This window comes from Geotrypetes seraphini, chromosome 9, assembly GCF_902459505.1.
Source record: "Geotrypetes seraphini chromosome 9, aGeoSer1.1, whole genome shotgun sequence".
NCBI classification, from domain to species: domain Eukaryota; kingdom Metazoa; phylum Chordata; class Amphibia; order Gymnophiona; family Dermophiidae; genus Geotrypetes; species Geotrypetes seraphini.
In genome coordinates, this window is record NC_047092.1 from 60,690,693 (window position 1) to 60,717,145 (window position 26,453).

The 26,453-nt window shown below is 42.4% G+C and overlaps 1 protein-coding gene across 1 annotated transcript in view; it reads left to right on the forward strand.

Annotated features, from left to right (window-relative positions):
• The window catches only part of CNTN1 (contactin 1), a 222,781-nt gene that overhangs the window by 35,444 nt on the left and 160,884 nt on the right, over positions 1-26,453 (forward strand). Inside the window, exon 4 of the mRNA XM_033959145.1 lies at positions 1,125-1,220. Within this exon, the coding sequence (XP_033815036.1) occupies positions 1,125-1,220 (96 nt within the window). The remainder of the gene's footprint in view (positions 1-1,124; positions 1,221-26,453) is intronic.

The window sequence follows — 26,453 nt, forward strand, 5'->3', positions numbered from 1 at the left end:
TGAGAAAAACATTTTAAGTTATGCAGATTTTTATTGGCAATACATTTCCAAATGCTGTCACTGAAAATCCAAATATAATCACTGATGCTTCACCGGCAGGAGAAAGCTGCGAAGCAGCCTGTTTAGCGCTGCAGCTACCAACCCTACTGGAGGGAGGTTTGCTGCTCTCGCTGGGAGGGTTGGAAGGGATCACTCGCTGGTCACCTTAAGTAAGGAGGGAGGGAGCGTGATAGAGACCGGGCCAGTTGTGCACCCCCCCTAAGGCTGCACCCGGGGTGGACCGCCCCCCCATCCCCCCTTGGTATGCCACTGCTCATGAAACTCCTCCTCTCCCAGGCCCAACAGTTCTTGAATTCTTTCGGCTAAACACATATGTCTATTAGACCAAATATGCATGTGCATTCATAGAAAATTGATTAACTCAAATTCTTATTTTTTTTTTGTAAATCTTTATTAAATTTCCAAACTACCATGCAAACAAACAACTTCAATATACATAAGTTTACATGAAATGCACATTAAACTTATAGACATTAATGTACAACTATTCTCCCCACCACCAAATAATCTGAAAAAGTACATACCTACAGGAAACCCTCCATATATTCTCCGAATGAAATTCCAATGCAAAACCCTCCCCCATCCAATTCTTAAAACCAGCTATTAAATATTTAATACAAGCAAGTATTATCTGAATCAATTCAATTTTAATCTTATCTCTCACAGTTCATTTCATTACAGTACTTTTACAACTTACCAATACTTAATTTATTAATAAATATCAGAATAATTTAGTCAGTGAACCTAATCCCCATCACTCACACTCACTTCCCAACTTTCACACACATTCTACAGTCATTGTGATTACTTTTATCCAAAACTGGATCTTGATTGATAGACTTGGAAAGCAGACTTCATAGGGCTTTTCAAGGAACAAATTTATAGTGACCTTACTACATAATAACTTTATTAGGCATATTGAGTTTTGGAATGCTGCACAGATTTTTTTTAACCTATTATTTTCAACTAAAGGACACATGCATGTATGACTTGTATACCAGTCTGGGGTGCAAAACAGGAAAACCATTGCTCATTTCTTGTAATGTTATCAAATCTGTGCCTAGATCTTGATCCATTCCCCACGGAAGAGCGGTACGAAGTCAATGTAAAGGAAGGAATCGGAGCTGTACTTCTGTGTGATCCCCCGCTTCACTTTCCAGGTACTACAATTATTTGGAATGTTTGAAGATCAGATCTTCACTGTCTGCTGAAAAAAATGTTGTTGAGACCTTCAGTGAGAGCTTACAACTGCACATCATCTGGCTTTATGGTAAAATTATTGTAGACTGTTCCAGAATGTTCAGCGCTCATGGCTTCAGAGCTCAAGGGCAGCAAAGCTCTGATTCTCTAAACGACGCCTAACTTGTAGGCATCATTGAGCGCAACTGTTAATCATCCCCAAGGTGCCATTTATAACATAACAGCCTTCTTCTATACTGCATAACAGTAACGATCCATGCGGTTTACAAAGACAAGGAGACATTCAAGATGAATAAAGTCAGTTACCTAAGGATTTAGTGAACAAATAGGTTTTTAAGTTTTTCTTGAAATGTTGATATGACCCAGCATTAGAGATCAAAGAATTTAAATCTTTATCCCAGGAGGCTGCTTGATACGCTAAAAGATTTTGGTGGTATTTCTTATATTTACATCCTTTGACAGAAGGAAATGAGAAGAATGTAACTGATCATCTTAGACGCTTGTACATTAACAAAAGTAAAAGAATCTACTAAATAGCTAGGAATAAGACCAAATAGTAATTTATAGCAGATGCAACCGAATTTAAACATCACCCAAGCCTCCACCGGCAGCCAATCCTTAACGGTGCCTATGCAATTTTTAGGCACTGGTAGGTGTTGAAACCTTAGGCACCCGCCATTTATGCCAAGGTTTTCTTGGCCTAAATGAGTGCATCTAAGCCAACACTTAAGCCAAACCATGCACAAAATCCACCCCAAATCTGTCCGTAACCATGCCTGCTTTCTGGTAGGCAGCTAGGAGTAGGTGCTTGCCTCAAAGTAGTAGGTGCCTGACTCCTGACCAGTTAAATAGTGTTTGGCCAGCTAACTGCTAATATTCTATGGGAGATAGCCAGCTATTTCTACTGAATATTAGCAATTAGCAACTTAAACTTGGCCAGCTATATCATGTGATTGCTGCCAATTTTAAGCCAAATTTAGTGGCCAAATCAGGACACACAAAAAGCAGGTTTAATTTTGGATGCTATAACTTAGCTGGCCAGTGTTTAAGATTGGCATAGCCGGCCAAGTTTGAGCTGGCCTCAGATAGAATGGATATTGATATCATTGCTGACTGTGGCAGTTAGATGGCCTCCCTCCCACGGTCTCAATATCAGCTCCTTAAGCACTAACCCCAGATTCTATATATCATACCTAAAGCTGTGTGCAAAAATTTGGGCCAGGATGTGCACGGAACTAGAAATAATTGGGCACTAACAACCAATTATTGCAATTCATTGGCTCTGATTAGAAGTTGTGCACACAACAAGTAATTGGAAGAATCATGATAGAATAAATTATACTTTCTGGTGGGTGAATGTGTGTACTATATACAAATATGAACGAATTAATGCAGAGTGTAGGGGACTTAGTGGAATATTCAACAAAATTTGGTGCCTATTGACTACATTTGTACAAGTATTTTGTCTTACTTTTTTCTTGGTTTATTTATCTTTACACATCCAGGGAGGGTGGGTGGTTGGGAGGAAATATTGATAATGATATTTTAGGTAACTTGGTTTCATATTATATTATTTACTTGGTTCTTATGTTATTACTATATGCAAAATAATTATTGAATGATAGTTCTGTTATCTATATAGATATTAGTGTTATGACTGAATGCAATAATATACTGTTCTTTTATGTATATAACACTGTTCTTGTTTAAAAATCAATAAAGAATTATAAAAAACCAAAAAAAAGAAGTTGTGCACACATCTAACTGCGCAATATTCTATAAGGATTGGCACCCAAGTTTTCTAGCATGTATCTGGAAAAGTGGCGTGAGTGAGGGCCTTCTAAACAGTTGCACACAGAATTACAGACTTTGGCCTACGCTCCCCTAACTTGGGTGCCAGCATTTATACCTGGTTTTAGCAGGTGAAAGTTCAGCACCCAGAAGTGACGCATGGGTTCCACAACTTGACGCTATTCTGTATAAGGCATTTGCCCTTTATAGCTTAGAGCTTAGTGCTTAGTGCTGAATTTTTTTTCAGTGATCAACTTTTGGCTCCATTTATAGAATTTTCCCCTACACTTGTATCCACATCATTCCAAAAGAAGCCACTAGGGTTGCTGTAATTGATAGGAGATATGTTGCACCTGGTTAATCCTGATACTATGGTTATATCTAAAGTGTATTGTTTCCTATGTTATTAATTCACCTAATGGCCAACCAGTGGAGTGTGAATCCTTCTATTTGAGGGGTTGCTGACAAGTTCTCAGCCCAACCAAAAAGAGAATGACATGGATATGGTTCAATCAATGATTTGAAACAATGTCAAAACATAGAATTTCATTTCTGCAGATTGGCACTTGATGAAATAAGATAACACTCTTTTCAGCTACAGTGGTAAAATAACTAATTTAGGAAATTAGTTGGTTGGGCTGAGAACTTTTCAGCACCCCCTTGTAGCTAATTTAACAGATTTCTTGGAATAGTCACAGGAACTCTTGGGGCTCATTTTCAAAGAGAAAAATACCCCCAAAATGACAAAGTGACATTTGTACATTTTGTTTGCTAAAACTTCCAAATTGCCATTTTTTTAGACGGTTTTCTATGCTATTTGCCTGCAGTGCTTCAAAATCTCAAGGGAGTGTGTTGGGGATGTGTTATGGGCAGGATTAGGGCAGACTTATGATTTGGACATTTTTTTTTTTTTCCAATAATGGAACAGTGCAGAAAACGTCCAAGGCAAACTTGGACTTTTGAAACTAGACCTGTTTCAATAACATATAAGTGCCAAAAAGATGGCCAAACTGACTAGATGACCACTAGAGGAATTAAGGCATGGCCTCCTCCCTTTATTTATTTATTAAAAATGTATATATTACATAATCACCCAGTGGTCACCGAACTCCTTCCACCCCCTAAACATGTGAATGAAACTGTACTTACCAACTTGTATGACAGCTGCAGATGTTAGGGCAGGTATTATTAGGGCAGGTCTCTGGAGTAGCCTAGTGGTCAGTGCAGTGGATGCAGAGAGGGGAATCCAGACTGGAGAATGATACGAGGACAAATTTGTTCCTGTTCCCGTGAGTTTTGTCACTGCCCCTGCCTCATTCCAGTAAGCTCTGCCTTAACGACATAAGCCTCGAACACTTATGATTTTAAAGTGTTTGAGGTTTGTGCAGATGAGGGCAGAGCTTGCAGGAATGGGGCATGGACAGGAAAAGGACTCACCGGGATGGGAAAATGAGTTCCTGCAGGGACGGGGAAAAATTTGTCCCGTTGTCATTCTCTAATCCAAACTTATAGCCCACTCTAGCATATTTTTGGTGGAAAAGGTGAGCCCTCAAAAACCTACTGTACTGATATATGTGACATCTGCAGGCATAAAGGCTATTGCTGTGGTGTATACTTGGGTATAGTAGGTTTTGGGTGAATTTGGGAGTGCTCCCCATACAATGTAAGGGGGTTATGGAGAGATGTATACCTGGGATCTTTTATGTGAAGTTCACTGCAGTGCCCCCTAGGTTGCCCCACTGCTCTGCTGGGATGTCTGCGTGGCCAGTCTGCGAAGAATGCTAGCCTCTCCTACATTCCAATGAACATTGTTCATTTGGACTCCCCCCCCCCAAAAAAAAAAAAAAAAATGGTTCAAAAAGATAGATGCACTGAGGACAAACACATCCAGGAAATGGCCATTTTTGAAACAAAAAGACATTTTCATGTTTTGAAAATGTTCATGTTTACTACTAGATTTTGGATGTTTTCTGCAAATGTCTAAACTTGGATTTCGACCTCATATCAAAAACCCCCCTCCGCATCTATTAGATCTCTTGCATGTGTCAGTGTGGTTAGTAAAAAAAATATATATATATATATATATTTTAGCTTATCTTGGAGGGAAATCTCAGGCTCTACATAGTGATTAGGCTTTTCTGGGGTTATTCATTTATAAAGTACCCTGCATGTGTTGAGATGGAGCCTTGATGTCTTTATCAAAGACTTAGTTATCTGAACCTGCCTTCTCCAGTATCGCTTTGCTTTTCGCATGATTTGCAATGGCAAATCCGCACCAAAAAAACCCCTACAAGGTTTGTGAAGAATGATTCTCTAAGGACCTGCATATACTGTCTGTGCTCATTCATCATATCCATTTTAAATGGTTATTTCCAAAACCCATAATTAGTTATAGAAAAATGCTGGAAATTGAAGCTTATATTATAAAAAATACTATGAATCTGCCACTTCACAGCAGATGACTTCAATCTGAGAAATAAAGCTGCAGAAATATATTATTCAAGTACCATAAAAGAGTTAGTTCTATTTCATGACACAGTGCAGAGGGAATCCTCAGTATGACATATATCCATAGTTATTAATACACTATCAATTTGGCTCATGGGATAAAAAGTTTCAACTTGTCTAATTCTAATTTTATGGAAATTAAGATGTTTTAGTATCTGATGGGACATTAAATAGTAATGAAAAAAGTATTGCAGATTATACTCAGTATCCAAGACCTCAAAACACCCAAGACACTACTAGATTTGTTTTGTGTCCTTACTGGGGTGATATGTTCATCATTGGTCTTGTTTTATTTGTTAATGAAGGCAATACCCAAATTCACCTATGTGGTGCTATAATTAATTTTAAGAAGAGCACTTAACTTATAGCCCGATGGCTACCCAGCCGTTCTACATGCAAGTTTCCTCAGGGGCTGATGCTCTTCACTTTCATTATATCTCGTTCTACCTTTAAGTCCAGATTATACAGAGGCTCCCTGCACCACCCATGTGCCTAAGGCCCTGCCTCCTATGGGTGGGCCTTAGGCACCTGGGCCAATCAGGCCCAAGCCTCTCCCTGGTGCATACCACAAAGCACCAGGAAGGGGCAGGCCCACCATTCCGAGGATGGCAGGCATGCTGGCCGGCCATACCAGGGACCCATCCGGCTGGTCAACTGAATAGGTTAGTGGGGGGAGGGTTTCTGGGTAGTGGGGGTATCGGGTTAGTGGGGAGGTTTGGGGGTTCAAGGGGGTGGGGGGCCATGTTCGGCAGGAGGGCTTGGGATTCCACCTGCCGGTATTCATGGGGGGGTGTTGGGGTGTTATCTTCGGCAGGAGGGTTTGGGATCCCTCCTGCCTGTTGGGGTTTTGTCAGGGGAGGGGGATTGCGATAGCAGCAGGAGAGATTAGGCATCTCTCCTGCCGCAATCATTGCGGTGGGGGGTGGGTAGGTTGCCGGGGCTGCTGAGCTGACTGCGGCAACCACGATCAGCTCAGCGGCCCGTATTCAGAACTTATACCTGTTTTGACTTGGTCTAAGTCAAAACGTATAAGTTCCGACTGGGTGATCTCCCTATACTTTTGGTTATACTTGCAGTACGACTAAGTCTGGGTCAGACCACATCCCGCCCTTTCCCCTCCTCTAAAACCCACTTCTTTTGGCTCTAAGTGTTCAGAGGCAAGGTAAAGTCCTAAGCTGGTTTTAGATAAGTCTAATGCCAGCTTTGATTATCGGCAAGCAGGAGGCAGGAATGGAGAAGCAGAAGGATAGAGAAGCAGGAGAGAAAAGCGCAGGAGAGAACAGGAGAGGGGAAGAAGAGGCAAGAGAGAGCAAGGGGCATCGGCAAGAGGTAGCTCCGCCCACCCCCGTCATCCACCGGAGCTCCTCCTTAAAAGGGGAGGGGCCAATGGCGCTCAGCCATTTGGCACGCGTCAAAGTCGAGCATTAAAGGTGCTCGCCTTAGCGAGAGCGCCTTTTCGAAGGGCCTTAAGAAGGGACGATTCACTGCAAAGAAGAGCAGAGGACAACCACAGTTGACACAGAGGACACACAAGCAAGCAAGGGTAGCAGGTTTAAAATCAGGAGCAGGACCTCACAGTTACACCAAGGACGCTACATAAGGAAACAGAGAGAAGCCACTTCAGACAGCAGATCGGCGAGAGGACAGCAATGGAAGCAGGAGACAGAAGCAGGATGTTGAGCTACCCATTTGCCTTATGTATGACTACCTCCCCTCTGGGAGGCGGTCTTATGTATGCACTCAGTGCAAGGAACTGGAGGGCCTGAAGAAACAAGTCAGACTCCTGGAAGGCAGAATACTGGAGCTAGAAGCACTTCAAGCAGAGGATGAGGAAGACAGAGAGGCAGAAAACTTCAAAGGGGGCGGAGCCAACGGCGCCCTCACACGCTGACCTGAACACCGGCTGAAAAGCAGGCAGAAGGCAGAGAGGAGGTAGGAAGACCTTAGGAGAGAGACAGGAGGCAAAAGGCAGGGAATAAAAGCGATCCACAGCAGGGGCAGCGGTGAGAGTTAGCTCCGCCCACCCCCAAGCGTCAGCGAGGTCAGAGCCCGAACTCCCCCTTGAAAGGGGGCGGAGCCAACGGCGCCCAGCACACGCTGACCTGAACACCGGCTGAAAAGCAGGCAGAAGGCAGAGAGGAGGTAGGAAGACCTTAGGAGAGAGACAGGAGGCAAAAGGCAGGGAATAAAAGCGATCCACAGCAGGGGCAGCGGCGAGAGTTAGCTCCGCCCACCCCCAAGCGTCAGCGAGGTCAGAGCCCGAACTCCCCCTTGAAAGGGGGCGGAGCCAACGGCGCCCAGCCGTTCGGCGCGCGGCGAAGGCGAGCGGTAAAGGCGCTCGCCTTAGCGAGAGCGCCTTTGCGAAGGGCCTTGCAAGGGACGAGTATCTACTATCAAGTATCTACTATCAAGTATCTACTATCAAGAACACCGAGGAGGACTGAACGGTAAAGAAGCGACAAACACAGAAGGTAAGGAAGAGACAGACGCCAAGGGAACAAACCCACACATACAATCAAGGTGAGGTAGAGCGGAGACAGCACACACAAAAGACACAGGAAGGCAAGCAACATAAGGAAGCAGCAGGCAAGGAACACAAGCACACACGAGGGAAGCAAGAAATGGAAGCCCAAGGAAGTCAGAAGGTGAGCTTTCCGGTCTTCTGTATCGGCTGCAATATGTATGACTACCTCCCTTCGGGGATCCAGGCATACATTTGCAATCGATGCATGGAGATGGATAGCTTGAAATGTCAGGTAAGACTATTGGAAGGAACAGTGATGGAACTCGAAGACAGAATCCGAGCACAGGAGAAGATTCTAGTGGAGTACAGCCCAAACGACGAGGTCAAGGAACTAGAAATGTTCATAGAGGAAGCTCATCAGCACCACGTAGAGATCCCAGGGCTGGAAAACTGTACTCAAGAAACCCATGTGAGGAGAGAAGACACCCATGCAAACACAGAAGAAACCGAAGACGAGGTAGGAGACAACCGCACACCAGGAGGAATAGTGAGAGCACAGGAAGACATCCCCCCACCCAAAGAACAGGAAACAATTTCAAGAGTATCATTGGAGGAAGAAGACTGGCCCTACTCCAAGGACGTGGACCTACGCCCCCCAAGGAACTCCCGAATAAAGAAGATGGGGATCATCGTAGGCGACTCCATTATACGACATGTGGACAGCCACACCGCAGGAGGAAGAGAGGACAGAGTCGTCACCTGTCTGCCTGGAGCAAGAGTGAAGGATGTGACCAACAGGATCTCCAGGATCATAGATGGCGCAGGGGGAGAGGACACCGCTGTGCTTATCCACGTGGGAACAAATGATGTGAGCGGGTGGAAGTATGACAGGGAAGAGCTGAAGGGCCAGCTCCGCTCACTCGGAAGACAACTGAAGATCAGGGAGGTGAGGGTGGCCTTCTCTGAGATCCTCCCAGTACCAAGAGCGGATGGAAAGAGACAAGGGGAATTGCAAGTAATCAACGCCTGGATGAGACGATGGTGCGAAGAAGAAGGCTTCGACTTCGTGCGCAACTGGACGGCGTTCTGGGGAAAAAGCAAGTACTACAGAAGGGACGGACTACACCTCAACAAGGAAGGAGCAAGAGTTTTGGCAGGCAACATGAAGAAGGCAATCGAGAAGGCTTTAAACTGAAAGATAGGGGAAAGCCGACAGTCGACCACCGGTCGATGGCACGGATAGCAGGATGCCCCGACGAAGAAGCCAAGGACTACTACTCCTACACAAGAGAAGACGACCCCACAGCCAATAAGGGAGAAAAAGCAGGAAGGGACAACTCAGACACAGGAGAGGACGACCACACAGCAAACAAGGGTGATAACACAGGAGCAGTAAAGGATACCATATTTGAAACTATAGGGACGGCCAAGAGTAGAAGGTCCAAAAAGGTAACACAAAGGGAATTTAGATGTATGTATACGAATGCTAGAAGTCTAGGTAACAAAATGGGGGAACTAGAGACAATAGCGAGACATGACATATTGGATATCATTGGCATAACAGAAACATGGTGGAATGAAGAAAACAAATGGGACACAGTACTACAGGGATACAAACTGTATAGAAGAGATCGAGTAGGGCAGAAAGGTGGAGGTATTGCTCTATATGTTAAGGAGGGAATAGATTCTGTTGAAATGGTTACAACAGAAATGAAAGAGAAGCTTGAGTCACTCTGGATCAAAATTCCTGGTCAATATGGTGCAGATACGAAAATTGGCCTTTACTATCGTCCCCCAGGACAGGCGGAGGAAACTGACTCAGAAATGATGGAGGAAATCAAACAAGAATGCAAGACGGGCAATGTAATTATATTGGGAGACTTCAATTTCCCAGGGATAGACTGGAAACTAGCAACCTCCAACTGCGGCAAGGAGGCCAAGTTCCTGGAGGTGCTAGGGGATTGCTTCCTGGAACAAATGGTAAAAGAGCCGACAAGAGGCAACGCCACCTTGGACTTGGTCCTAAATGGCCTCACGGGACCGATAACAGAAGTGGAAGTCGTGGTTCCACTGGGAACGAGTGATCACAATGTAATCAACTTTAAACTTGACATCGGGAAAGGGAAACATGCCAAAACCTTAACCACCACCTTAAACTTTAAAAAGGGTAAATACGATCGCATGAGGGCCATGGTAGAAAAACGACTAGAGAAGATGGTGGACAAACTTGAAACGGTAGATCAGGCATGGTCCCTACTGAAAAATACTATCACAGAAGCACAAGATCTCTACATTCCGAGGATTTCCAAAGATCGGAGAACAAAGAGCAAAAGAGAACCGGCATGGCTTACCATACAGGTGAAGGAAGCCATAAAAGAAAAGAAGGACTCTTTCAAAAAATGGAAATGCAAAAAGACAACCGAAGCCTGGAACAAACATAAAGATGATCAGAAGAAATGTCACAAGGCGGTGAGGGATGCCAAACAGGATTATGAGGAAAAAATAGCCCAGGAGGCCAAAAACTTCAAGCCCTTCTTTAGATACGTGAAAGGGAAAAAACCTGCAAAAGAGGCAGTGGGACCCCTGGACGACCAGGGAAGGAAAGGGTACATCAAGGAAGATAAACAAATCGCAGACAAACTAAATTCCTTCTTTGCGTCTGTCTTTACGAAGGAAGACACCTCAACAATACCTGAAGCGGAGAAAGTGTTTCCAGGAGAAATAGAGGACAGCCTCACCACAGTTGAAGTGGACTTAGACCAGATATACTATCAGATCGACAAACTTAAAAGTGACAAATCCCCTGGACCGGATGGAATTCACCCGAGAGTCTTAAAGGAATTGAAGGTTGAAATCGGAGACTTATTGCACAAACTTGCAAACCTGACAATCAGAACTGGACAGATACCGGACGACTGGAGGATAGCGAACGTCACGCCAATTTTCAAAAAAGGATCGAGAGGGGAACCGGGCAACTATAGGCCTGTGAGTCTTACGTCGGTCCCCGGCAAGATGGTTGAAGCACTGATCAAGGATAGCATAGTCCGGCACTTGGACGCACACGACTTGATGAAACCCAGTCAACATGGATTCAGGAAAGGGAAATCATGTTTGACGAATTTACTCCAATTTTTTGAGACCGTAAACGAGCAAATTGATAGTGGGAAGCCTGTGGACATAATATACTTGGACTTCCAGAAAGCGTTCGACAAAGTTCCACACGAAAGACTTCTCAGGAAACTACAAAGCCATGGCATAGAGGGAGATATACAAAGATGGATAAGCAAATGGCTGGAAAACCGAAAGCAGAGAGTGGGCATAAATGGGAAGTTCTCCGACTGGGAGAAAGTGACTAGTGGTGTACCCCAGGGCTCGGTACTTATATTTATATTTATATCAATGACCTGGAGGAAGGAACATCCAGTGAGATCATCAAGTTTGCAGACGATACAAAACTATGCCGGGCAATCAGATCGCAGGAGGATAGAGAGAAACTCCAGAGCGACTTGTGTCGGTTAGAAACATGGGCGGAGAAATGGCAGATGAAGTTCAATGTGGAGAAATGCAAGGTAATGCATTTAGGCAATAAAAATAAGGAATACGAGTATACAATGTCAGGTGCAACTCTGGGGAAGAGTGAACAAGAAAGGGACCTGGGTGTACTGATAGATAGGACCCTGAAGCCGTCGGCACAATGCGCGGCAGCGGCAAAGAAGGCAAATAGAATGTTGGGCATGATAAAGAAAGGAATCTCGAGTAGATCGGAGAAAGTTATAATGCCGCTTTATAGGGCAATGGTCAGACCACACTTGGAATACTGCGTCCAACATTGGTCTCCCTACCTAAAGAAGGATATAAAACTGCTGGAGAGGGTGCAGAGACGAGCAACAAAACTGGTGAAGGGTATGGAGAGACTGGAATATGAGGATAGACTTATAACACTAGGATTGTTCTCCCTTGAGAAAAGGAGAATGCGTGGGGATATGATCGAGACCTTCAAAATACTGAAAGGAATCGACAAAATAGAGCAGAGAAGATTATTTACACTGTCCAATTTGACACGGACTAGAGGACATGGAATGAAGCTAAGGGGGGACAGGTTCAGGACTAATGTCAGGAAGTTCTGCTTCACTCAGAGAGTGGTTGACACCTGGAATGCCCTCCCAGAGGAGATTATTGCGGAATCGACCGTCCTAGGCTTCAAGAGCAAACTAGATGCATATCTCCTTAAGAGAGGCATATAAAGATATGGTGGACTATAAATTACGCCAGGTGTACACCTGGCGGGGCCTCCGCGTGTGCGGATCGCCGGACTTGATGGACCGAAGGTCTGATCCGGAGATGGCAGTTCTTATGTTCTTATGTTCTTAGAGGAAACCATTGAGGAAGAAGTCTGGGAGGGAGTTAGAGAAGTTCATTGAGGAGGTATATAGGGAGGCTGTGGAGAATCATCAGCAACAGTGGAACTGCCAAGATACACCTGCAGTGAGTAAGGATCACCTGGAGGACAACCACAAGAAAGAAATGAGTGACACAGTAGCGAGACCTGGAAGCAGCAGAGGGAACCCACTGGAAGACGAGTCCGGTGCAAGCCAACGCCAGGATGAGGGAAGATGGAAGTGCTCAGAGGACAAGGGCCTTTGGCTGGAGAGATGGACATACACCAAGGACATGGACCTGCGGCTGGAGAGACAAGAGAAGATAGAGAGGACAGTGATCGTCGTGGGGGACTCCATCATCAGACAAGTCGACAGCCACATAGCAGGAGGAAGACAGGATTGGCTGCCAAGATAGAAGATATAGTGGGCCTCATCGACAGGATCATCGACAGCGTGGAAGAGGAAGATACGGCGGTGGTGATCCACATGGAGACAAACAACGTGAGCAACAGGAATTACAGCAGAGAAGGACTGAAGGACCAGTTCCAGTTGCTAGGAGGGAAGCTGAAGACCAGAACTCTGAGAGTAGCATTCTCAGAGATCCTGCCGGTACCCAGGGCCGACGAGAAGAGGCAGACTGAGCTGCAAGCAGTCAACGCGTGGATGAGGCGCTGGAGTGAGGAAGAAGGATTCCACTTCGTGCGCAACTGGACGATGTTATAGGGGAAGAGCAAGCTACACAAGAAGGATGGACTCCACCTCAGCGGAGACGGAACAAGGCTACTTGCAAGCAACATCAAAAATGAAATTGAGAAGTTTTTAAACTAGGAAGACAGGGAAACCCGACAGTCGACCAAGAGTCGATGGTTTGGGAAACGGTATACCCAGAGGATACTATGCAGGAAGATAGTGGGGAAGACTCACCGGATCATAGGCAAGACAGAAATCCTGATGGATCGAAAGGGACACAAAAGGGAAGGAAATGAAAGAAAGTAACAGGCCACAAACTCAAGTGTATGTATATGAATGCAAAGAGCCTAAGGAATAAGATGGGGGAATTGGAAGCTATGGCACAAAAAGATAACCTTGACATCATTGGCATCACGAAAACATGGTAGAATGAGGAAAACGTCTGGGGCACTGTGCTACTGGGATACAAGCTATACCGCAGAGACAGAGTAAGGCGGGGGTATTGCCCTATATATACCTCAAAGAGGGAATTGAGTCTACTGAAGAGAATAAGGTAGAGTCTCAATGGGCCAAAATTCCAGGAATAAATGTAATAGAAATGAAGATCGGCATCTACTACAGACCCCCAGGGCAGTCCGAAGAAACTGATGGAGAAATAACGGATGAGATTAAACGCAACTGCATGGAAGGTAATGCAGTTATCATAGGCGACTTCAATTATCCAGGGATAGACTGGAACCTATCCGGCTGAAGTAGGGAGACCAAGTTCCTGGATGCTGTAGTCAATTGCTTCCTGGAACAACTCGTCAAAGAAAATACGAGAGGAAATGCAATTCTGGACTTAATTCTAAACGGACTATAAGAATCAGCGCAAGGCGTAAAAGTGGAAAGGACGCTGGGAAGCAGTGATTACAATATGATCCGCTTCAACCTGGACAAAGGGACAAAACATTGATCCAAAATGACGGCCACAGCACTGAACTTCCAAAAAGGAAATTATGAAATGATGAGACTCATGGTGGGAAGAAGATTAAGAAGAGGATAAGCACTGTAAAATCGCTAGAGCAAACATGGTCCCTCTTTAAGGACACAGTCACCAAAGCGCAAAATCTATATATACAACGTATCAATAAGGGATCCAAGAGGAAAAAGAACAAGAAACTGGCATGGCTCACTGTAGCGGTGAAGGAAGTGATCAGAGACAAGCCAACTTCGTTTAAGGAATCGAAAAGCTCAAAAACGGACGAAAACTGGAAAAAGCATAAACAATATCAAAACAAGTGCCTTAAGGCAGTAAGAGGGGTCAAAAGATACTACAAGAAAAAATAGTCAAGGAGGCAAAAAAAATTCAACCTGTTCTTTCGATATATTAAGGGGAAATGACCCGCGAAAGAAGCGATGGAGCCGTTGGATGACCATTGAATAAAGGGAGTGCTAAAGGAGGATAAAACCATCGCTGACAAACTAAACACATTTTTTGTGTCTGTATTTACTGAAGAAGATATACACAACATACTGGAAGCTGACAGGCTATACGCAGGAAATGAAGATGGGAAACTGACAGGGCTGACGGTCAGTCTAGTAGAGGTATGTAGGCTTAAAATTGATAAATCCCCAGTACTGGATGGCATCTATCCGAGGGTAATCAAGGAACTGAAAGGGGCTATAGCTGAACTGCTCCAACTAATAGCCAATCTGTCGATCAAATCGGGAAGGATTCCGGAAGACTGGAGAGTGGCAAATGTTACGCCAATCTTCAAGAAAGGTTCGAGGAGAGAACGGGAAACTACAGACTGGTGAGTCTGACCTTGGAAAGATGGTAGAGGCGCTGATAAAGGATCACATCATTGATCACCTAGATGGACACAATCTGATGAGGACCAGTCAGCACGGCTTCAGCAAAGGAAGATCTTGCTTGACGAACTTGTTGCACTTCTTCGAGAGAGTAAACAGGCAGATAGAGAAGGGTGACCCGGTCGACATTGGATTTTCAGAAGGTGTTCGACAAGATTCTGCATGAACGACTACTTCGAAAAATTGCGAGCCAGGGAATCGAGTGTGAAATATTCACGTGGATTAAAAACTAGCTAGCGGATAGGAAACAAAGAGTGAGGGTAAATGAACAATTCTCGGACTGGAAAAGCGTCATGAGTGGAGTGCCGAAGGGTTTGGTGCTTGGACCCGTGCTCTTCAACATATTTATAAACGACCTGGAAATTGGTTCGATGAGCGAGATGATTAACTTTGCAGACGATACAAAGTTATTCAGAGTAGTGAGGACGCAGAAGGATTGCGAAGACCTACAATGTGACATAAATATGCTCGAGAAATGGGACACGACATGGCAAATGAGGTTTAACGTGCAGTACTTGGAGAGACCCTCCCACACACACACAGGAAAGAAACTTGGGAGTACTGGTTGACAAGTCGATGAAGCCGTCTGCGCAATGTGTGGCGGCGGCAGAAAAAAGGGCAAACAGAATGCTAGGAATGATTAAGAAGGGGGATCACAAAAGATTAGAGAAGGTTATTATGCCGCTGTACTGGGCCTTGGTATGCCCCCACCTAGAATACTGCATCCAGCACTGGTCCCCGTATATAAAGAAGGACACGGTACTACTCGAGAGGGTCCAGAGAAGAGCAACTAAAATGGTTAAGGGGCTAGAGGAGTTGCCGTACAGTGAGAGATTAGAGAAAGTGGGCCTCTACTCCCATGAAATGAGGAGACTGAGAGGGAACATAATCGAAACATTCAAGATAATGAAGGGAATAGACTTAGTAGATAAAGACAGGTTGTTCACCCTCTCCAAGGTAGGGAGAATGAGAAGGCACTCTCTAAAGTTAAAAGGGGATAGATTCCGTACAAATGTAAGGAAGTTCTTCTTTACCCAGAGAGTGGTAGAAATCTGGAACGCTCTTCTAGAAGCTGTTATAGGGGAAAACACCCTCCAGGGATTCAAGACAAAGTTAGACAAGTTCCTGCTGAACCAGAACATACGCAGGTAAGGCTAGGCTCAGGGCACTGGTCTTTGACCTAAGGGCTGCCGCGTGAGCGGACTGCTGGGCATGATGGGCCACTTTTCTGACCCTGCAGTGGCAATTCTTATGTTCTTTGTACTTGGACAATCTGTCTTTTTGATCATCCAAGTACGGATTTAGGCCACTTTTGAACATTTTTTTATATTATTATTATGAACCCCTTAGTGTTGAAGAACACTGTGCATGATAATAAAAATCTGTGCACATTGTTGAAGCTGAAATTGAAATAACATTTTTATTAAAATATATTATAAATTGTAGTAAATAAAAGTGGATTACTGAGCTAACAGCATTTTACTAGAAACTGGGTCAAATTTCCTTTCAGTATTTAACAGGATATGAAAATTAAGGATTTCATATCATGTGATCATTTAAATCCTTTACTTATTACTTGCATGTAAAGCCTTGACATGGGATTATATTTTATCATTAAGGGCTCCTTTTTCAAAGCTGCAGTAATTGCACTGATGCCCATAGGGATTTAATGGGTGTCGGAATGTTTGTTGTGCGGCAGCCACTACCACTGCTTTGTAAAGGAGGGGGGGGAGAAGTAAAGTAAGAATATTTAAAACAGATTTTAAATTATTTTCCTCACTTGTACTATGTATTCAGTCCATCTGAAAGAAAGATCTTTGAAACCTTGACAGTTAAAGCATAATAATAATTTTAATTTTCGGCTGTTCAGTCAGTTAAAGGTCATAACTCCCAACTCATCCTTCATGAGTCTAATGCAGCAACAAACATATTAATCTATTAGAAATGGAATGACTTGCCTAGAAATTAATATTCTGACTATAAACGCAAGCTCAACAAACCTATTCAGATTAACAACAGAAGAGGTTTAGTTTAATAGGGTGACCCAGCAGATACCAAAGGCTGTGTGAGTGGTATGACACAAATATACAGTAGAGCAACTCAAAAATTCATTCCATCCTACTGTTGTCTCTCATTGGTAATGGTGAAGCAGCTGGAGTGAGAGGGGGTGGAGGGGGGGGGAGAGAAGCACCAGTGGGTGAGTCACACAGGGCACAACTATACTTGGTATGATACTGGCATGGGAACTGTGACCCAAGAAAGCTCCTGAGATTTGTGAATTAAAATCCAATCTCCCAGTGATTCCTCCAACAAACTTGAGAAAGGCAATTTTGCCAGCTTGAGCAATAGTTTATCAAGCAGTCATTGCATAAAAAGAATACTTATTTTTCTTCTTCCACTCCTCTTTCATAGTTGTCATACAGATTAGACATCTAAAGCTACAAGTAACTTTTTTTTTCACTCTAGAAATGACTACCTAAATGTTACAGAATAATTAGTAGGTTGTGGGGATAATTTTATAAAAGTTTTCATGTGTAAAGACATTTTTTTGGCCAATGGAAGGACTTTTATAAAATTATTTCAGGAAATACACAATTAAAAGTTTACTAGGTGACAAGAAGATACTTTGGGCCTGATTCTATAAATGGTGCTTTAGGAGCCGCTAGATGGAGTTAGGAGCTGCTAGATGCTGTGATTGAGACCACCTAGTGATGCCTAACTAAAATCTGTGCCTAACCTAAATTATGTTATGCGCTGGTAAGTGCCTCAATTTAGATGTCACTAGGTACCACACAATTACGCATGGTAATTGACTGTGCCATTGAAGTTAACTGAATAATTGTTTTTAAAAAATAAAAATGAAAAGTTAGGCGCAGAATTCCATAATAAGCCTAGCAACGCCTAAATGGAGGCATCTTCCGATCCTTTACATCGCTTACCTTAAAAGCAGACTTAGGCATTGCTACACATCTGAGATAGGTGCCGGTAAACTAGGCCAGTGAAAACCTGGCTTAATGTAGCAGTGCCTACCTTTAGTTTGCTGATGATACAAAACTATGTCGGGCGGTTGGCTCTCAAAAGGACTGCGAGGACCTCCAGAAAGATCTGAACCAGCTAGAAACGTGGGCGATAAAGTGGCAGATGAACTTTAACATAAACAAATGCAAGGTGATGCATCTAGGAAAGAAAAACAAGGAACATGAGGATAAGATGTTGGGGGTCAAGTTGGAAAAATGCGAACAGGAAAGGGATTTGGGGGTACTGATTGACAGTACCCTAAAGCCATCGGCACAGTGTGCGGCGGCGGCAAAGAAAGCAAATAGGATGTTGGGCATAATTAAGAAGGGGATTACGAGTAGATCAGAAGAAGTTATAATGCCACTTTATAGAACAATGGTCAGACCGCACTTGGAATACTGTGTCCAACACTGGTCTCCATACCTTAAAAAGGATATAACTCTGCTAGAGAGAGTGCAGAGGCGAGCCACGAAACTTATTAAAGGAATGGAACATATGAGCTACAAAGATCGACTCAGGAAGCTGGGACTGTACCCTTGAGAAGAGAAGATTGAGAGGGGATTTGATTGAGACTTTCAAAATATTAAAAGGATTTGATAAAATAGACCAAGAAGCAGCATTACTGACATTTTCACATGTGACACGGACAAGAGGTCATAGCCTGAAACTGAGTGGCAGCAGGTTCAGGACAAATGACAGGAAGTTTTCTTTCACACAGCGCGTGGTGGATGCTTGGAATGCACTCCCGGGGGAGGTTGTGGAGGAGACTACTGTACTGGGATTCAAGCGCAAGTTCGATGCATACCTTCTTGCATATCATATTGAGGGATACGGTAAATCCGGGTCTCCATAAAGGAGTACCTAAATGGGTCGCCGCGTGTGCGGATCACCGGACTAGATGGACCTCGGTCGATCTTATGTTCTTATGTTTAGAATGCCTAGTGATGTCTAAGTCTGCTTAAGTACCACTAGGCATGATACTATAAATGGCACCTAGCGATTGATTAACAATCGTGCCAAGTGGTGCCGGGTATAGAATCAAGCTCTTTGTACAGTTTGCATGTAGGCGTGCTCAGGGGTGGAGTTTGGATACTTGCAAGGGCAGTCATGAATTATGTGCTTTGTTTATAAAAAAAAACACTGTAAGTAGTACACTAAGGACTCTTTTATAAACTGCATTAAGGGCTATTGCATCTGTAATGTGGGAAAATCCTAGAGTAGGACCCACTTGGAGTATTGTATTCAGTTTTGGAGGTCGTATCTTGCTAAGAATGTAATAAGATGTGGAGTGGTCCACAGGACGGCAACAAAAATGGTATGGGACTTCTGCCAGAATATGTACAAGAAAAGACTGGAAGACCTGAATATGTATATCCTAGAGGAGAGGCGGGACAGGAGAGATATGATACAGACATTTGAATACTTGAAAAGTATTAATATAGAAACAAATATTATCCAGAGAAGAGAAAATGGTAAAACAAAAGGAGTAATGTCAGGAAATTATTTTTCACGGAGAGGGTAGTTGATGCCTGAAATTCCCTCCAGAGGGAGGTTCTAGAGACAAAAATGGTGATGGAATTGAAAAAGCTGCAGGATGAACACAGAAGATCTCTAATTAGAAAATGAATGGTATAATAAAACAAAACTTAAATGGTTGCATATGTGTTTGATGTGTCGAGTGGTGCTTAGATGGCAACTAAGTCTGGCACTTGGCAGACTTGTATGGTCTGTGTCCTGTATGTTGTAATTCGGTTTAGGATGGACTGTAGAAGGATTTGATGAAAGCTCCAATAATTTGGAACACGAGGACAGTGCCAGGCCGACTGTTATGGTCTGTGTCCTGCAAATGACAAGATGGTTGGGGGATAGGCTGGAGTGGGCTTTGATGGCAACTCCAGTAGTTGGAACCTAAGGATGGTCTATGTCTCAGAAATGCCAAAGAGCCAATTTCATCATAAATTAATAATGAGATTGACTGTTGGATAGATTGGATAGACTTTTCAGATTTTTGTCTGCCATTATTTACTATGTTATTATGTTAAAAAAAATACTCATCTAGCTCAACCCAGAAATAGACTATATAAATGTAAACTGTTATCTAATTCTCAAGTCCAGATACCTTCTAAAAGAACTAAGCTTCAATGTTGTTGTTTTTTCATGAAGAATAGTATCTCGTAAATCACAAGTCTAATGGCAGATAATTTCATATTCCTTTAACTCCAAAGGCTGGTAAACTAGTGGATTGCAACCACACATTACCCAGGACTGAAAGAAGAGACTGTAACAATAGACACAACTGCCTAGGGGTTTCATATATTGAAGTAATTCCTGAAGATATAATAAGCCATTCAAGAATAATGAACAAAACTCCAGGCAAAGATCCAGGCAAAGGATCTTAAATTGAACACTGGCAATCAACGTTGCACTGCCTGAACTTATGAATCATGATAAGTAGTCTTTTTGTTCATTATGAATCAAGCAGCCAAAGTCTACTCAGCTGATAATTTGGGATACTACAGTAGAGTCTATTACAATTATCCAACCTTGATGTGATAAGGATAAAGATCAATACATCCATATCCTTATTATCTAGTGAAGGGTGCATACACTACAAGAGCTTCAAGCTCACAAAAGAAGCCCTTACAACTTCTGATATCTGGCCATTCAAGGACAAATCCTTGTTCAGTGAAACACTTCATGAATGTATCTGTTTTTCAAACCAGCATCTGTATGATGTAGAAACTAATCAAGTGTTTTGTGTGTAAGAGAGAGAGAAGATAGGGGGGTCTAGAAACTGTAAGACTACCACTAGGGTATGCTGGTGTTAGTTTGACCTTGGCACCACTGAAGATTGTTCCTGCCCCAGAACCCCAGGACATCAGGGATTTCTATATATAGGAATGGGGGATCTTTGAGGAATATGTTTGTCTTTGGTGGGTGAGATTAGTAGTGGGGAATCTTTGATGGGGGTCTTCAGGGAGATGAGGGGGAGATGAATCTGATAATGCTCATCCCCATTAATATATGGCTATAAGTTAGCAGCCTGATGTTTCCAGGCAGGAAAAATATTTTCCGTTTTTACCTGGTGCTATTTTTTCCAGCAATAACATTGTTAATGCATGTTAAGATACAAATAATATGCATTATGGATTAGATTCTGTTAACAATGCCTATATTTTTAGGTGCCTACAATGCATTAGGCATTGCTAACAGAATCACGCTTACATTATAGATGTGTACATTGTAGGTGTCTGTAATATAGGCCAGGGTTTATCTTGCCTATATTGAAGTGCCTAATGTAGGCGCCTTTTGCCCTATTGATGCCTAGCAGCGCCTAATTTTAAAAAATGCCCCTGATCTACCCCTAACCATGCCTAAATGGCGTTAGGCACCTGGGTGACGGCACCTATCAAGTTGGGCACCTACCATCCAATTAACCTTAATTTTTTGTCATTATGAGTTTGTTAATAACACCATTAACTCTAATTTTGAAATTATTTTTTTTTAATGTAGGTGCCTATAATGTAGATACCACTTATATAATTTTCCCCCATGGCCTTAGCACCAAAAAATCAGCACCGATTAGAACAGTAGTTAATGTAATTCTGTGAGGTGCATGTACCTTTTATAAAATCACATTAAGGGCTCCTTTTATCAAGCCGCACTAGCGAGGTTAATGCGCGTGACTTTTCATCATGCGCTAACCCTCGTGCTGGCTAAAAACTACCACCTGATCAAGAGGAGGCGGTAGTGATTAGCACGGCCAGCGGTTTAACGTGCGCTATTACGCACATTAAACCGCTAGCGTGGCTTGTTAAAAGGAGCCCTAAGTGCCTGTGCATTGCATAACTTGTAGGCCAAGGAAAACAAAGCCTAAATCCCTGTATCTAACTTTGCATGTATCGGGCATATTCTATAATAATGTATTAATTATTTGGAACACTCATGATCTACTCATCCCCCATCATGCCCTCTTTTCTAATTTGCACACTAGAACTTGTGCATACTTTTCATAGAATCACATTTTCCAAGTTGTGTGCATAACTTTTAATTAGTGCCAATTAGCATCAATTATGAGGTATTAATTTCCAATTATTAATTCTGATTAGACTTATGAAACAATTGTATACGCAAATCAGCTGTGCACATCAATTTGCACACACAACATAAGACACCATATACAGAATTTGGGGGTCTGGCCATAACACACTTTAATAGATGATTCCCTTACCTCCCCCATCCCCCCCCCCCCCCACACACACACACACACTTTTTTTTTTTTTTTTTTTTTTACAAAACCACAAAAGAGGTCCTATGAGCATTGGGAGCAGTGCAAAGCATTCGGTGTGCCTGTGCTAAGATCTGCTTCCATGGTTTTGTAAAAAGAAAAAAAAGGAAGGTTAGTGCGCTAACTCAATGTAATGTTCATTCACATACAATTTGTGCACATTATAAAGTTTTAAAACACATCAAAAACTTTATTAACACAAATATTTGAAACAAACTGAACAAAGTTCCAAAATCCTAAAACAAACTACAATTTTTTCCTGTAGTGCTTGGTTTCTCTATGATAGGATTGCAGATAAATGAGTACATGTGTAAGTTTGCATGTTTCAGGAGATAGCTTAGATCTGTTTCAATCCATTTCAGAGAAATGAGTCTGGTTTCTGTGCAGCAATTTATTGTGTCTGGGGAAGGATTTTACTTTAAAGTTTTCCTCTATATTAGCTATTGTATTACCTTTCATGTTCAGCTTGATTCCCATATGATGGAACATTTAAGCAATAATCTCCATTTGACAAGCATTTATTGAAAGCTAATGTACAGGCAGGAAGAATTACCCCAAGAGCATATTCAGACAACCTGACAGCTCTTTCGGCCACACATATTATACTTGCCAGACAATGAATAATCTATTGGTTATCAAGGCGAGAATGGAAATAATTCCCTCAATTTTACTCTGATGAAGCCGGGGAAGGTGAAACCAGGATCCCAGTCAGGTTTAGTATGGTTTGCAAGGAGGTGAAAATTTGCTGAGTGAACCTGTTGAAGAGAAAGGAAGCACCATAGAAAGACATTGTAGCCATTTCATTGAAAAGAAGTAGAAGTTATGAACTGAAACATATAAGTGCACTTAATCATCTTTTGCTAATGACCTGGAACTAAGCTTTGAGAATGGACATGTTCTAGATAAGTGTGGTGATTGAAAATGGGTGCAGTTTCACTATTTGTTGAAAAATGAGCACATAGAACTGCATCGTAGCCATTTTCTGAGCACTATACAATATTATATTAATATAAAATAGTTTTTTTTATATTTTTTTGCACAATAGAGGATGTTTAATTTAAAATGTTATTATGGGTAAAATAATATGGAATAGAATATTGTTCCGGGACTTTGAGATTTTAAGAATAATCTATACTAGCTTTCCTAGCCCCCTCCTGAAGATACAACTATCCAGTTGGGTTTTCACGTTTATCACTATGAATATGTATGAGATTTGTATATATTGGAAATCCATTATCCTCCAGATTCTATATAATCACGCTCAAAGCTGCACGTGCAAAATTGGATATGCACCCAATCTACTCACACAATTTGAGTAATGAGCAAATTAGTGCCAAATTAATGCTAATCATTGGCACTATTCTATAAAGATGCACACATAAATCTTTTAGCATGCAACTGCAAAGGGGGTGTGGTATGGGAGGGCCAGGGGCATACGAAGGGGTTTCGTCAGCCGTAAGGAGGAAGTCATTATGCCATTGTATAGATCCATGGTGAGGCCCCACCTGGAATACTGTGTGCAATTTTGGAGGCCACATTATCGCAAGGATGTGCTGAGACTGGAGTCGGTGCAGAGAATGGCCACCCGGATGGTCTCGGGACTCAAGGATCTTCCATATGAAGAACGGCTTGACAAATTACAGCTATACTCGCTCGAGGAGCGCAGAGAGAGGGGAGACATGATCGAGACGTTCAAGTATCTTACGGGCCGCATCGAGGCGGAGGAAGATATCTTCTTTTTCAAGGGTCCCACGACAACAAGAGGGCATCCGTGGAAAATCAGGGGCGGGAAACTACGAGGTGACACCAGGAAATTCTTTTTCACTGAAAGAGTGGTTGATCGCTGGAACAGTCTTCCACTACAGGTGATTGAGGCCAGCAGCGTGCCTGATTTTAAGGCCAAATGGGATAGACACGTGGGATCTATTCACAAAGAAAGGTAGGGGAGGGTCATTAGGGTGGGCAGACTAGATGGGCCGTGGCCCTTATCTGCCGTCTATTTCTATGTTTCTATGTTTCTATTCACTAAAGATGTGCATACTATTACAGAATTTGGGGAAACCACACCTAAACTACTCATGACGATTTACACCAGGTTTCAGCTGGTGTAAATCCTCATGCTCAAATTTGGGTGCAAACAGTTCCCAACTCGGAAAGTCAGCTATGAGAATAGCACGCAGCGCTTATTTTTTCAGCGCATAAATTTGGGTGCCGTTTAGAGAATCTAGCCCAAAACGTAAATGTATTTTGTTCCTGTTCATTGTAATAATATTGGGAAACCACAAAAACAAACAGGAAAGTAGAGTCGATGAACTGGATGAACCAAGTTTATTTAAACAGTCATAAAATAAAGTGTTGAATAACTCAAGGCCAAAAATGGTTATACAAATGTAACCAAAAGCCGAAATATTGTCCAATAGGTACAATAATTTCCAAAATATCTTTCCAGCAGATGATACAGCTAAAGTTTGTGCCAGTGTTGAGTGATGACAGTAGGAGTTTAAAAAAGCCCTCTAAATGACCCACAGCCAAAATATGGTCCAATGGATACAATAGCAAATTCCAGAATGTCCTTCCAGCAGGTGATGCAACTAAAGACTGTATCAATGTTGAGTGGTGACAGTAGAAGGAGTCAAAGGACCATTTTGGTTGTGCTGGTGTTTTTTTTTGGAAAACAGCAGAGGAACTGGACAAGTGTTAAAGTTTTGCATTGGTTTTACTTTCAAATTCCATTTAATTTGTGGTTCCATATTAAGGACCCCTGAGGAAGGCTGTTATGTCCGAAACACGGACTGTGTTGGGCCCTTTGACACCTACTGTTACCACTTAACATTAATATAGCCTTTAGTTGCATCACCTGCTGGAAGGAAATTCTGGAATCCTCGAATGTTAAATATGTTTAAATGCAACTTGCCAAAAGCCTTAGTAATATTTTTAAAAACAAATTCATGAGTGCCAGATGCACCCAAATAATTTTTTTTTTCACTTCATTTCATCCTTGAGAAAAATTCTTACCATGCCAGATTGAGTGTTTGGGGATTTATCTAAATGGCCTACAGAGAACAGGTTTCCATAGAAACCATTGAGTGAACAGTTAATTTCTTACTTCCACTAATAATGATATGTCTATTTATCCAATTCAGCAGGTGGTGATGCGTATTTTTTGAGGTTTATAAATAGCAAGTGTCTGAGTGCTTTATTGCACTGGTTTAAAGTCAGCTCATTAGGTTTTCTGGCCACATTAATTATGTCATCCAAGGATTTCTGTCTTAAAATAGGAGAGAATAAGAAGTAAACTTAGCTGAACCCTGGTAAATCTATAATAACCACATTTACATGGGCATAAAGGAAAATTTAAACTATAGTAATAGATCTTTCTCCAGTATGACCATTGAAAACTTAGCCACTTTGATTCCACCTTAAAGGCATATTCTCTGATGGTTATTCTGTTGGGTAGAAGACATAAAAAAAAAAAAAAAAATCAAAGTATCCCTAATCATTATGCACAGAAACATTATTTATTTTTGTTTGCCCTTTTCTGATATTTCATTAGTTTTACAGTATTTTCCTAAGGGTAAATATTCAGTCGATAACTGTCAGTGATTTTTTTGCTGCCACTGGCTGTAAGCCCAGATATTCAATGTTGGACCATGTCTAGGCAGCGACAATGAAAATCCAGGTTTGTGCAGATGATTAGCTCTTAACCTGTTAAGTGCCAATTTTCAGTATCCAGTCAAGTTAAACCACCCAAAGATTGGACTGCTGTGGATGTGGTTCTGTTTGGCTGGTTAAAATGAACTGGTTAAGGCTGAATATCAGCACTTAACTGGTTAAGTGCTAAGTCTGCCTTGACTCCTCCCCAAACTGCCCACTGAATAGCTATTTTCAACTTAGGCGAATAGTTCTGATATACAGGGTCACTATCTGGTTAAGTGCTGCTAAATATCAGTGGATAGCCCCACACAGGTGTTTTAACCAGGCAGGAGCCTCTCTTGTCTGGTTAAATCACTTTCCATGTTGACCCCCAAGTTTCCACTTAGTTCATACCATGCCATTCCCGATGCATACACCTACCTCCTCATTCTATAACTTGATACCTAAAGGTAGGCACTGAAGCCCAAATTCTATAAATGGTGCCTGAAGTTAGGTGCCTAGATCAACTCATCTAGTCAATCTAGATACCTAATAATTTTGTAATTAG